The sequence below is a fragment of the Lipophrys pholis genome (genome assembly GCF_963383615.2).
Source record: "Lipophrys pholis genome assembly, chromosome: 2".
Taxonomy (NCBI): Eukaryota; Metazoa; Chordata; class Actinopteri; order Blenniiformes; family Blenniidae; genus Lipophrys; species Lipophrys pholis.
The window spans coordinates 25,367,667-25,382,275 of NC_137636.1; the positions used below are offsets into that span (position 1 = coordinate 25,367,667).

At 40.8% G+C, this 14,609-nt stretch overlaps 1 protein-coding gene across 2 annotated transcripts; it reads left to right on the top strand.

Moving 5' to 3' along the window:
- Positions 1–725: 725 nt before the first annotated feature.
- Positions 726–11,997, top strand: ankdd1a (ankyrin repeat and death domain containing 1A; the record flags this gene model as incomplete). Of its 2 annotated transcripts, none has more annotated exons than XM_080490886.1 (15): positions 726–812; positions 1,863–1,966; positions 3,770–3,868; positions 4,380–4,478; positions 4,565–4,669; positions 4,746–4,844; positions 5,611–5,709; positions 6,811–6,909; positions 7,001–7,099; positions 7,436–7,534; positions 7,661–7,759; positions 9,080–9,175; positions 10,511–10,706; positions 11,662–11,793; positions 11,936–11,997. In XM_080490886.1, the coding sequence occupies exons 1-15, from the start codon at positions 779–781 to the stop codon at positions 11,995–11,997; spliced, it is 1,521 nt and encodes a 506-aa protein (XP_080347012.1). In that variant the 5' UTR covers positions 726–778. The 2 variants fall into 2 exon arrangements, with proteins under 2 accessions (XP_080347012.1, XP_080347013.1); XM_080490887.1 differs by having other exon boundaries at positions 9,083–9,175.
- Between the last annotated feature and the right edge of the window lie 2,612 nt (positions 11,998–14,609).

The window sequence follows — 14,609 nt, forward strand, 5'->3', positions numbered from 1 at the left end:
CACTTATTTATTATTGATGTTTTTGGGACATAAAAACTAATATTTCCCTCTTTTTTGGTATGCTTTGGTGTAATCATTGTGGCAATAAAATAGATTTTGCCCCAGCTGCAATTCAGACATGCAGAATTATTGTAATTAAAAAAAACAAACAAACAACTATTGATCTTGAGGCTGCGAGGTGGTTCGCACTCTTACCTCACAGAGAGAAGATAATGGGTTTAAATACTGGCTAGGCCTGTCTGTGTGGAGTTTGCATGTTCTCTGCTTTTCTTCCACAGCCCTGAAACATGAGATTAATTAACCATAAAGTGCAGTATAGGTGTGAATGTGAGCGTGTGTGGTTGTCTGTCTGTGTGTCTGTTTGCCCTGTGATAGACTGGCAACCTTTCCTGCCTTTACAGTAAACTGATGTTTACTGGATTGCAAAGGATGAAGCGGTATGTGGGGTTGGATGGATGGACTCTTGGTGGTCGTAATAAAAAGAACAGAAGAGGATCATTAGGCTCATTGGTAACACATCGAGAATATAAACAAAAATACGTTTTTAAAAGGGCTGAGTCTGAAAATTGAAAGACAATTAAAGTATTAAAAATCGCTGGGAGCGGGGAGCCTTTACTCTGAAGGCGGAGCACCGGAGGTGGTTACGTGGCTGGCCAGATGTTGATCCGTCCTGTGTGGATCCAGCTGTGGGACGGAGGAGGGAGGAGACACCGGCGGGAGGGGAGCGGACTGAGCCCGGGCTGAGATGACCGGAGGACGGAGCGGGGACGGCTGAACCATGGAGGACGATCTGGTGTCGGAGGACGATGTGTGTGAGTACGAGATGCATGATGCCGTCTGTCCCGCACAGAGCCTGTCCCGCACACCCAGGCTGTTCCGGACACGGAGCCTGTCCCGCACAGCCTCGGTGTGCGGGGTGCGGAGGGTGTGGGGGGCTCAGTGGGGAGGCAGGGGGCAATTTTACAGCTGATTTCGATTCCATTGCAGCTGAAGAAAACGAAATGCAATAAGCAGGGAATTTCACAGATGTCATGCCAGCATGTGGAGGAGGATTCTTCACTTCAAATACCACCACGTATGGGGTTATTAGCGCGATAATAATATGATTGGCGATAAATTCAAACGCTTCATTAGATTAAATCAACGTCTTTCTGCTTTGAGATTTGTTCTTCCAGATAACAGTGTTCTTTCTCTTGCCCCTTGAATCATGTTCTTACCCCGTGTCACATGTGTAGAATAGAATAGAATAGAGTAGAGTAGATTAGAATACTGTATAATTCCAGGGGGAAATTCCGTTGTTCCAGAATAGTAGAATATCAATAGAATCTTAAAATATCATATTCGTAGAAAGAATAAAATACTGCATGTGCAATGCATAAATAACAATAAATAAATACAACATATACATGGAGAAAGACTTGACAGTAAAAACTAATATTTACAAGGAAAATGTCTGGTCCAATCTGCCTTGTTTGAAACACTTTGTTGACTTTTCTTTGATTTCTGTGACTTCTGGCCTGTGGACACCTGCTATGGAGTCACTGGAGCTGCCAATCAATTAAGATGAATCTGTTAATCACACAATTTTTATGAATAAATCATGATTAATCAAAATTTTCTTTCAGATTTCAGATCTGTCATGCACCACGCAATGAAGCATAATCTTTTGCTATATAAAGAGCAGCCATAATAAGATTTGCTTGATGCATATCAGGCATGACAGCAGTGATCAGTGTTTCCCTGCAGATCACGCCAACGCTTCGGTGTGTGTGTGTGTGTGTGTGTGTGTGTGTGTGTGTGTGTGTGTGTGTGTGTGTGTGTGTGTGTGTGTGTGTGTGTGTGTGTGTGTGTGTGTGAGACAGTGCTGTGTTCTGAGAAGGAGCTCCACGATGCTGCCAGGCGGAACGACACGGACAAACTGCAGGAACTGATCCGAAAGGGTGTGGATGTCAAGGCTAAAAACAAGGTAAGGCTGCCAGTGAGCAAACACACACACACACACACACACACACACACACACACGCTCATACCAAGAAAGTATGAGTGGGTATGTTAAATGTGTGACTGTGTTTGTCCTTACACCACAGTGTTTGCTTGAATTGGCTCCCTGGAATTCAGCAACCCTCAATTCAACGAAGCTGTAAAGCAGATCAACTTTTACTTGGACTAGTAACATTTGATTGTCTTTCTCAACTACGATGTGCTAGTAGCGTGCACATAGTTGTCTAATTGTGCATTTACTGCAATTTATCTGGTGGATTTGGAACAATTTACCAGTTGTATGGAGCTGTACACAAAAACAGTAACGGCAGTGCTAAACTCCTGACGACGCATACAGCAGGAGACAGCTCTCATAAAGTAAAGTTTATCATCACGGTTACCATGGAAACAAGCTCATGTTTGAGTTACAGTTTTACATCTCTCGCGTTGCTGTTGAGATAGTGTAGGATTAATGACGTCCTCCTGCTATAGTAAACAGCATTTGACAATTAATAACCGTGAAGAAAATAGCTTTAGGGTGAGCTGACAGCTGACACAGTGAGCAGGACAAAGAAAACAGCTGCTTCAACACTGTTTTTATATTCAGTAAAAGCAATGGTATCACAACTCGTCTTGCTGTCATAACAGAAACTAATTACATGCATGTTACTGCCAAAAGTGGTGGCATTACCATAATCACTTTATAATGTCATGTAAAACCCAGCTACATTTGACATATTTCCTATATTCCCTTATAAGTCTTCAGAATAAAGGTGTATACATTGTATTTGTGTAATGTAGTTAAGAATGTATGCAGTACAACGACACAACTGTACACTCTGGACTATTTTTATACGACATACACACATCATTTTCATTACATTGTAAATCTTCTTGTACGTTAAAGCAGTTCTCATGTATTTGAGCTGTGTTGTCAATAGCCTTCTGGTTATGTGTTTAGAACATTTTCTACCACAGCAGAGGAATTCACTGTCTCTCTCGAATTGATCAGATTTAATTATGGGGATTGGGGCCTTTCTGGTTGGATCATGCATGTTCTTTCTGAGTGTGTGTACATGTCCAAAAATCGTGGTTAACTGGTGACTCCACAGGAATGTGTGTGTGAGGCTATGTGTCTGTCCAGGTGTAACCTGTCTTTAACTAGTCAGCTGGGATAGACTCCAGAACCCTTGGGACCCAAAACTGAATGAAGATAGATGGATGTATGAGAGCCAGATTCGTAAATCATGCATTTATGCAGTCAATGCGCACAGTTTCTGAACAGTACTACAACTAGTATTACCACTGGTCTGAAAATGGCTTTGCCTTCTCCCCTGTGCAGCTGGTCTAAACTATACAGAGCTGCATTATACCACGAGAGGAACAGAATTAAAACAAATCACATTTTTATGGGACTATTTGCCGCAGTGTCATTTAAAATCAACAGAGAGCTGCTGGCAGTGACACACATGTGAAAAAGGTGCAAAGTGGTGTTTGGTGAAAGGGTGTGTGTGTAGACACACCGACCCCGGGTGGACAAAAATGTGTTCATGGTGTCTCTGAGGAGATCCCAGGTGACGTCTTCACATGAGTCATCTCTGCTGCTGCTTCGCTCAGTGTCGCTGCAGACGAGGCTCACAAATATGATCACCGAGATGATGTGATTCTCTGCGTGTGTGTGTGTGTGTGTGTGTGTGTGTGTGTGTGTGTGTGTGTGTGTGTGTGTGTGTGTGTGTGTGTGTGTGTGTGTGTGTGTGTGTGTGTGTGTGTGTGTGTGTGTGTGGCACAGATTGAGAGGAAGGCCCTGCACTGGGCAGCCGGAGGCGGACATGAACAGGCTCTGCGTCTGCTGCTGCTCCATGACACTTATGTGGACGAGAGGGACAGCGTGAGTATCAAAAGTTCCCACTAATCTGTAACATCACACCACACATCTTATTTTTAACTGTTTTCTTCAGTGAGCGATAAAGAACCAGAGAACATTTTTTAATTTATGGTAAACTTCCAAAACGCTGTGTTGTGCAGCCATTGCTAGAAATAAAGGTAAAACAAAAGATATGGTCAGCGGTGAGAATTTGACTATTTAAATCTTATGCAAAGGCCAGGAATTTTTCATTTTCAAATGTTTTACAATAAAATAATACAGGCTAACATTACACATTTTTGAAAGATATCGCTGAGAGAGTCACATTTCCAGAAGCAAACATTCAAATTAATATCTCCAGGTATTTCCCGCTCAAATTTCTAAAGATGAATACATGTCCAGCAATAAAAGAATGTTGTAGTTGTTACAGTGAGAGGTATGTGATCATGAAGATATGTTCATGATACCTGCTGTATTTTGTTCCAGGTAGGCTCACAGTCAGAAACTCATTGACGTTGTGAACGTGTGTCCACAGTTTGGTATGAACGCTCTGCTCCTGGCCTCTTGGTTTGGTCACCTGAAGATCCTGCAGATCCTGGTGTCCTGTGGAGCCAAACTCAGTAGTGAGAATAAGGTCAGAGGTCGTCCAATCGCCTGACCGTTACTGACCGTCTGACGGAAACCTCACTCAGTGTGTGTGTGTGTGTGTGTGTGTGTTAGGATGGGCTCAGTATGCTGCACTGTGCCGCTCAGCGAGGCCACATCAGAGTGTTGGAGTTCATCATGGAGGACCTGGAAGATATCTCTGTAGATAGAGTGGACAAGGTGACGCTCTTTGATATTTTACACACGTCATTTGCTCAAACTGCGTGTGGTGACCAGCCGGCATCTCGTTAAGAAGGCAGGGAAGACGGCGCTTCATCTGGCATCTGAACATGGACAGCTTGAAGTGGTGGAGTTTCTCATCGGAATGGGCTGCAGACATAGTTTGAAGGACAAGGTAGATGTCCACAAACACACAACGACAGAGCTGTAAAATGCTGGGAAATGTAATTATTGTTCAGTCTTAGCCATAACCAGCTGCAAAAAAATGCAATTCGACTCTTGACTTGTGTATAAAATAATTAAATAGAATCAGTAAAAACACAGTTATTATTTAAAATTTCTAAAGCAAAATAACCAAAATATATGTTCTATTCCAGAAACATCCTCCAGATGTTGATATTGATATTACGATTGATGAAAAATAATAGATTGATATCATTATGCATTGTATTAGATTATTTTAACCTACTGCTTTGCCCCATCTGACTCATAATGGGCACATTAGGAAAAACAAATCAGTGTTTAAATATTTAAATGTTGGGACAAACAAAATAGGACTGACGACATTGTTGAACCATGACTGTAACTTAATGCTCATCTGCAGGATGGTTGGTTTCCATGATTATATTTGTTCACCGCTCAGCTAAAACTTCTCCCTGCTCCTGCAGGAAATTCTTCTCACTGCAACTCTGCATTCATATTTCAGGAAGTATTGGTTTAAGATGTAACACACACTTCTTTACTCCTCAGTGCACGTACACACCAACGCACACCAGCTGAGAGTTTATCATTGACCTCTTTTATTTTGAACGTTTTAGATCACTGTATTCATATTTAATGTACGACAGTGTGAGTGTGTGTGTGTGTGTGTGTGTGTTTGTGCAGGAAACAGTGTTTGAACAGCAATCTGGTGCTCACGTGTTGTTATGTCTGGACCACAGGAAGGGAACACAGCCCTGCATCTGGCAGCACAGCGAGGCCACGCTGAGGTCCTGCACAAAGTGGCAGAGATCGGCGTGGACGTGGACGACAGGAATATAGTGAGTATCTGAACGGGGGCTGCACACTTCAAGGACAATCTGACATAAGTCTGGTTTTCATTTTGCTACGTCTGATATCAAACAAATACCAGCATGTAAGCCTCTTGTTTTTTTGGGGGGGGGAATTTAAATCCCATTAATCAGAACTGAGATATATACACACCTCATCCAGGAAGTATTTGCACGTATTTGTTTGTTTTTAAGCATTTACCTTCAAAGCACATTTCCAAGCAAAATATAGACAAAGTTAAAAAAAAGAGATAATTTCACCCTCCACTTAGTTCAGGAAATAAATATTCTGCTGCACCCCAGTCAAAGCTCTCGTGTGACTCCCACACATTAAGAATCTGCAATGTGTATTAGAAACCTCTGCAGAAATAAAACGGGATTTAAGAATGAGTACATCAGAGGGAGAGCTCATGTTGGACAAGTCCGGTGATAAAGTGAGAGACGAGGCTGAGCTTGTTTTGGTGTGAGATGTATGAGATGACGGCTATGAAGGCTGAAGCTGCCAAGTAAGAGGAGAAGAAGTCTTGAGGTTCATGGATGCAGCAAGAGGGGACGGGGAGGCGACTGGTGTGAGGAAGAATTTTATTTATTTTTCCAAAGTAGATTAAATCGTGTTAAATGTACTTGAGTAAGGCTGAATTTCCATTCTTGGAAAAATACTCCAAACATACTACTTAGCTCCAGTAATGTTACTGTAACTTCTTCCAGCAATGGAGGGAGTTGTTTATACATCAGGGTGTACAGATGCACAGGAAAATACACTTATTAGTACTGTCACGATTGTCAAAAATGTATTTTGTATATGTTGCTGTATATGAGCTGAACATACAATTGTATATTAATAATTCACTGTTTTCTCTACAGCGTGCGTTTTCACATGTGATGCATTAAAACTTTAATCAGTGACTTGAATTGTTCACTCATGTTTAAGTCTTTCATGAAGAAGATAACCTAATTTTAATGACTGAAGATGAGGATGAGCCGAGACTGTTTATATATATGCTATGCATTATGAATATAATTTCCCTTTTGGCCTTGTTGCTGCTTGTTTGCTGGATTAATTCCTCTTTCCTTGCATCTGCTGTGTTTCAGGACGGTCTCACAGCCCTGCACATGGCGGCAGACGGAGGTCACTATAAATGTGTCCAGCTGCTGATGGAGTCCGGCTGTGATGTCAATGCACTGACCAACGTATGTGTTTAGAGAGGTGCTGATTGCTTGAAATAACCGAGAGATTACAGAGTGTTTGGATCTTCTCAGCTTGGTTTGTGTCCGCCTGCAGAAGAATAAGAGCGCTCTTCATTATGTCGCCCAGCACGGCTTTGACAGATTGGCCAGGCTGCTGCTGGAGGCGGGAATCAGTGTCGACGTTGTGGACAGTGTAAGTAGAGCAAACTCCTCGGAGCAGGAACTTCATGTGTCGGAGGGACTATAGCTGGATAATGTCAGTTTTGACCTCTCTGTTGTGTGTTTTTTATTCACTGTTAAGTCTTAAATTTTCAACTTTTCTACGCCTCAATTATTATGTTTTAGCGTGTGTAATTTCTATTTTAATGTGACTGCCTTTTAACATATATTTATGATAAACGCTCCGAGGTGAGGCAGTGGTTCATAGTGATGTGAAGCTGGACTGCACTGTATTAAGATCTCATTTGTGAGGTGATGAGATGGAGGCGAGTGCCTCTATTGTGAAAATCCTTCTGTGTGTTTGAAACAGCAACACGTCACGGCCCTGCACCTCGCCGTGTTCAACAACCACACAGAACTCGTGCAGCTGCTGATAGATGCCGAGTGTGACCTTGATGTGGCTGACGGCGTGAGTACGAAGCCGCCCAGAAGTAGTGTTTGCTTGAATACAGCAGTGCATTATACAGTGACCTGATGACATGCAACACAGAAGTGGCAGAGCAGAAAGTAAACAGACGAGTCCTGTGTGTCGCAGAGGCAGCAGACCGCCCTGCACATCGCGGCAGAACAAGGCTTTCAGGACGCTGCGGAGATGATGCTGATCGCAGGCGTTAACCTCAATCTGACTGACAAGGTACTGCACTGCTTCACCATCCAACTCAGTTTAATTTTCACGGGCCAAAAACAGTCCAGATTGATGTCAACGGGGATCAAATGATAATAGCTGTAATGATTGTACAGTATTTTACACATTTAATATTAGTTATGACAAATAATTAGTGAAGAGCTAAAAAGGGGTAGAAATAAAAAGTGTTCACGTCTTCCTGCTTCTTTTTTATATAGAGATATAAAATAGAGTATAATTTTTTCTCTTCCTATCTTTATTCTATATATCCAGTACATATCCAATCAAACGTTGTATTATTTAATTTTTTGTCGCCTCTCATACTTTTTTATTTTTGTTTTTGAAGAGGCCATTCTGACTTTTCTTTTTAACAAAGCCTAAATTGAATAACCTTGAATATTTCAAGAAACTATTTGTAAGCTGAAATCTTTTTCGAAAAAGTATTTCCTCTTCATCAAAATCTTTTTAGATTTATCCTGTTCAGGATCATAGGGTGCTGGAGCCGACCGCAGCTGTGGTGCATCCTGCCTACATCCAGTCGGAGAGACGTTGGCAAAAGCCTGTTACTTATTGAATGTCTTCTTTGGTATCTGCAACATTCAACATGCACGTTTGCTTAAACAGATGGAAGTTGATTTAACAAAGGTATTCATGTTCCTTCTGGACAAATATAATGAAAACTGCCGCCAAAAAACCCCGAAATCAACTAGTGCCAACAAAGTAAAGCAGCTTACAGTAAACACAAATAAAAGAAGTGAACTAAAGGAGACTGGAGCAAAAGGCAGAGTTGAGCAGTACACTATAACAAAAGAGCTAAAAAAAAAAAAAAAAAAACCTAAACAATTGGAATAATAATCTGCAAACCAATAAATCAGGAGCGATCAACTGAGAAGCAGGGAGTTATACCCACACACACTAAGCTCCTTACATATTAACATTCCCCTTCTAATATACAACACGAATATCAATACTCATAGTTAGTAGTCAGCTTACCCACAATCCACTACTGGATAACAGGATGTAGAATATGGATTTGTGGGTCTAATTAGATTATCTTCATACATTAAAGTGATGATAGGTTACAAGGAGGGAATTGAGCTTTGGATTACGCTATCAAATCCATAAAAGCCCCATAAATAACCCAGACGGGTCCAGTGAGTGACGTCAGCCTCGCAGATAGAGATACAGGAGGAACCTCAGCGTTACAGTCCAGAAGGAGTTTGTATGTAAGACAGTGAATATCGAACTGGAGAAATGTACATATCTGTAATACTGGATGAAGGTTCCTGTTAATTTGTGAATGATTTAGTTTGACCGTACGTTACACAGCAGCGGAAAACGTGTCTGGAAGTGGCTGCAAGAGGAAACCACATCCTCCTGGTGGACATGATCATCAAAGCCGACCGCTTTTATAAGTGGGAGAAGGTGAGTCCGTCCTCGTTGTGTGTGGATCTGCAGAGATTCACGTGGAAAACACTTAAGTAGAAGATATTTAGAGGTGAGGGAAGCAAATTTGTGACTAGAAGTTTGCTGGTTTGAATCCCTCTGCTGACAAATTGTCACTGTGGGCCCTAAACCAGCTCCTTCAACCCCAACTGGTCAATTTACACCAATAAGTGAAACTAGTGTCGAACCAAACATGCAGGTCATATCAGATGTTGCAATGGCCTCAGAACAAACGTCTGACACACATTTTCCCTCTTTAGGTGGTTGTTGAACAGGGACATTAAACATATTGTATAAAATACAAACACGTCATGCACATAGTTTGTTTTTAGCCAACGCTGATTTGCGATCCTTGTCTCTGCTTTTAGTAATAAAAGAAAATAATTTGGATCAAAGTAACAAACATCACAACGACATTGAGCTATAGAAACATCTCACATCAAATACAAGAAACTGAAATAGTATAATGCCATTGATTTGATTTCAATGATTTGTGGAAATACATTATAGAATAGAATTGAGTACAATTTTGTTTGTAGTTAATCAATGTACTTGTTTTCCATGACCATAAACATGTCGAATCTTGGACATATTTCGTTTCTTTTGCTACTTGATCTTGTATTTGTAGATTAAATGATAAAGTGTTTTCAAAGATTAGGATTTGTATGTGTGTGACACATTGTTGAAATGTGAAATGTGTCTTAATGCAGTTTGGCTTGAGGGTCCTTCATTTCAGAGGTTTATAAATCATGCTTGCTCATTTCAACTAAGTGTGAAATGGGGACATGATTCTATATAAATATAGTCTATATTCTGACATAGGACTGTGGTATGCAGGCTGTTCAGTGCCAGATAAAAGCAGATCATTTATTTTGTTGATTTTATCCATTTCTGCTCTCTGGCCTCTCTGGCTGGAAGACATTGCCACATCTTGTTATGTCAAAGGAGCAAAAGACATCAGAGAGGACCCGACATATTCGGGGCATGAACGGCTCCGGCTGCTGCTCCTCAGGCAGACCTATCTGCTGTGTTGTTCATTTCTTCACACTGGACTCTTCGTAATAGTATCTGCTGCTACATTTTATAAAACTGTACAGAAGTTAGTTTTATTTACGAGTTACAGACATTCATTTCAGCGAGTATCATACCTTTATATATTATATATATATTGTTATATTATTTATCTACAGTGTGAGTCACTGAGTTGGTGTCATAGTTATTCCTAGTTCAAGTCCTGGAGGCCGACTGACTCAGTTCTATGCACCAGATGATGTTTCAGTAAAAGCTTTTTGTTGTATTACATGGTGGATTCAGGATCACAGAGAGCAGGAGCAGTGGGTGGGCCGACCGCTGAGCTTCAAGCAGGACCACCAGCCGGAGACTCAACACCTCAGGTCTGTTCTGTGGAGACTGGCCACCAAGTCGCTGTGCAGGGGAGAGTGGAAGATCCTGGCCCAGCACTGGGACTTCAGCGACGCACATATACGAGCTATAGAGCATCAGTGGACGGGTGAGCACAGCTGCTCTTCTAAAGCATGATTTGATGTGTAGATAAAGAGCTCATCGCCGAATCCACGAGCCGGCGGTGAGCGCTGTTTGTGTCTCAAGAAGTCAGACAACGTTATGACCTATTTCATTAAAGGGAAGTGAACAAAAGATATTCAATAAAATTAGATGAATTGAACAAATGCCACTTAATAAGTAACAAACAGGACAAAAAAAACCCACATTAATACAAACTTTCTGTGAATTTAATGATATAACGTAGCAAAACAAGAGGTCCAGCTGTATTATACACAATACACAAGACGCTACATGCAAGTACATTACCAATCCTACAACAGTTACGACAAAGTGCTCATAATATTGACTATTCCAAATGTTTTATCTGGTTTCAGTACAAACAGTTACAAGCACATTATAGAAATTATTATCTTTAATGAACGTTTTAAAACATCTTTCATGAATAATCTAGAATTTCATTGTTTGTTTGTTGCATCTCTGCATCTTTCAGTTTACTTTTTTTTTGCAAACTCACAGTTTGGATTTGATGCCAATAGAATTTGACTATAAAAAGGCTTGCTCGCTTTTTATAGCAGCAGTTTTCTGTCCAGTTGGGTCTGCGAGTGTTACTAAAACAGTGCAACTCACCAGTGAACAAGTTCAAAATAGCCGTTACCACAGTAGTAAGTGGATTGGACCCTCTAATAAGACAATTTTGGCTCATGAGCCATACGTTTAAAACATGGCTGCAAACTGAGGCAGTGGATTTTTTTAATAGATCTGGGAAACAACTTGCAGCTGTAATACAGAATTATAAAAAGTTTGAATCAAAATACAGTAAGTCTTGATTGAATATGTCACCGTTGTCACGTGGAATCATTCGATGCTTGTATCCTGCTTTGTGCTCATGCTTGCAGCCATATTATTGGCTAAAAAAGATGCTGTTTTCTTCCACTGTGCAGGTATGAAGAGCTTCAAAGAGCACGGCCACCGCATGTTGTTAATCTGGCTGCACGGAGCCGTGGCGGCCGGGGAAAACCCCATCAAAGGCCTCTACGAAGGACTGGTGGAAATCTCCCGGACAGACCTGGCAGGTGAGCTCATCCAACAGTAACTTAGCTATCCGTCGCTGATATTCTCATGCGGTCAGCTGCATGATCCGTTTCTGATTCGGGCTGCATTTCTGTTCTCAAGGTCTCGAGACTTGACGATGTGTTTCTTTGTTAAATGATCCAGAGTGCATCCGCCAGAAGGCAAATGCAGAAACCAGCTCTCCAAAAATCTGCTCTGCAATGTGACAGCGGCCCGCCAAGTCCGCAGCTTTCAGAACCTGGTCCGGCTTCGGACGTCCAGAAGTGAGTCCGTTCGAGGCCGTCAGTGTATCGTGGCTGCAAACTCTGTGTAACCTCTGCTGAGAGACACTGAGAGGCCTGTGCTTTGATCGTGCTGCTCACTCTACTACTCATTCTGCACTGATTCTGCACACATTCACACATAATATGACCACCTATTCATCAGATTAATGATGCATTTCTATTTATGCCAAAAAATATGGATTATCCAGTAAAACTGTTCGACGACTAGCTCCTCCTCCATGGGATGGATGATACTGATGCACATAAGCTATTTCTTTAAAGAAAGGATGTCTGTGATGACTTAGGTCATTTGTATTTGCACAATGCGTGCAGACGACTTGACCGGATTTTTGTGTTTCTCACACTTTGTAGTCGTTCCAGCTGGCAGGAGAACAGTCGCCAAGAATTTATATATTTGACTTATCTGGGTCTTTTTCCAAGCAAAAACACTTTTAATTTTCCTTTTTTTAATTCACCTAAATTGTGAAAATAAATATAAAATATTATTTTTATGTGTTTATTTTGTTGCATTACTTTGTATGCACTGTTTGAAAAAAAACTATTTATTTTAAGTTCACTTATTTTTTTTTTTTTTAGAACTTTGTAGAGCAGCCAGATGACTGAGTGAAAAATGAGTGTAAAACACAACAAGACATTACGCATGTGACATTAGATGTCCAAGTGTGTAATATCGAACATGGAGTTCTATTTTTCAGACCAAAAAACATGTAATTAAAATACAAAGACTTCTATTATGCAGCAAGACTTTCATAACTGCCACAGTGTACTGTGTGCTGGGCTGAGGGAACTCAGCGGTTCTTTGTGGTTGCAGGGAGTTCAAAAACAGGTTATAAAATATCTAAAAGGGAGTAAAAAGAGCAGCAGGAGCTGCTTTGAAGCACAGACCGACTCCAGTAAAGACCCTCTGAAGGCACGTCTGATCCCATCTGTCACCGTCTGCTCTTTCTACATGTGTTTGGTCTGTGGAGTGTCCAGACTTTATACCAACGTGAACCACATAGCCACTTTGCCAAGGCTTTTCTGTGATGAAAAATACAGCAGGGTTCACATTGCATTGTACAAACCTGCACAATTTTACAACAGTGAAGCGGCAATTACACCAGGGTCTATTTTTATGTCTTCTTATCGTTCCATATTTATGTGTTTACATGGGAATGGTGCTTTTTTACAAACCTGACTCACTAAATGCAAACATGCAGCTCTGCACACTGTTATTCATAATTACAGATTCTGTACGAGTGAGTCAAAGCCACACAAACGGAACACGTGAGGGTAAAAACCATCAGCATCTTCACTATTGTTCTAGTACATATGTTAAGTTTCTGCTCCAGTATTTGAGGACAGTTCTACTTTTGTGGTCTTGAAAGTTCAATGTGGAGTATTTATGTTTTTTAATATGCTCATATTTTAAACAAAGCTATGGTTTGAGAATGAAGGAATATTATGACATTATGTGTATTGTGTTATAGCTTTAAAGATATCCACCAAGATGAGCACACTAACCAGCTACTGTATTTCCCAGAATGTTTGTCACATCTTTAAAAAGTGTGTCATAAGTAACACTGGTGTGTAAGACACTTTTTTTTTTACATGCACAGATGAAACTGCATCATTATTAAGCCTCAGTCACAGTGGTCCCCGAAGGTATGGACAGGAAAATTAAAAAAGTGCAACTTGTAGTCTGGAAAATACTGTCATTGTCGTATCATGTAACCCTGCTTCAGGACACTAGGTGGAGCTGTTCCAGGGTTCAGAATGTATCTTTTAGAATAGCCTAGGTTCCTCTGAGTGAAACTAACTTGAGTTGTTCATTGAACATGATAGAAGTTGTTATTTTGCAAGTATAATTACCTAAATAGGCCCAATTTCATTCGCATAAATGGCTTAACTTCATATGCACAGAGTCAAAAAACCCCTATGTGCTGAAGAAAACATTAAAACTAACTAATAATATTACTTCATATTGATGTTGACATGTCGCCCTTTTCAGAGTTTCTTGAAATGAAAACCCTGGTTCCTTTTCGATTAATGGGAAATTGACTTAAAGAGACTTTGTATTTTATTACTTTTGTTCATCATCGTGGAAAACAGCTTGAATTCCTGATGTCCCAGGCTTCGCCATGAACCAAACCTATTGAAACTTAGCCACAACTTTCAGTTTGAGGGATGACAGTTGGAGAAGATGAAGTGTAATGACAGTAGCTGTGATGGTTTAACTCCCACCTGCTGCCCTGCTCAGGCAACAGTGGAGCCCAAACTCCTAGAATGAGTCACAAAACAAATCTGAAGTGCAGCGGAAGTCAATTAAGAACAGAAAGTAACCTTGAGCTGTTAAATCCAGATGACAGAGACGGCTCACAAGCAAGTGGAGATGACTGCTCTTAACAGGGGGAATCTTCATGGCTGTTCGACATAAAAGAAACTCATCAAACTGTAAATATAGAATCCACCTTTTTAATATGTTGGGTTTCATAAAAATGGTCTTAAATTTGCTTTATACGCTTAATAAAAGACAAATCAGCTTCTATTCTTGC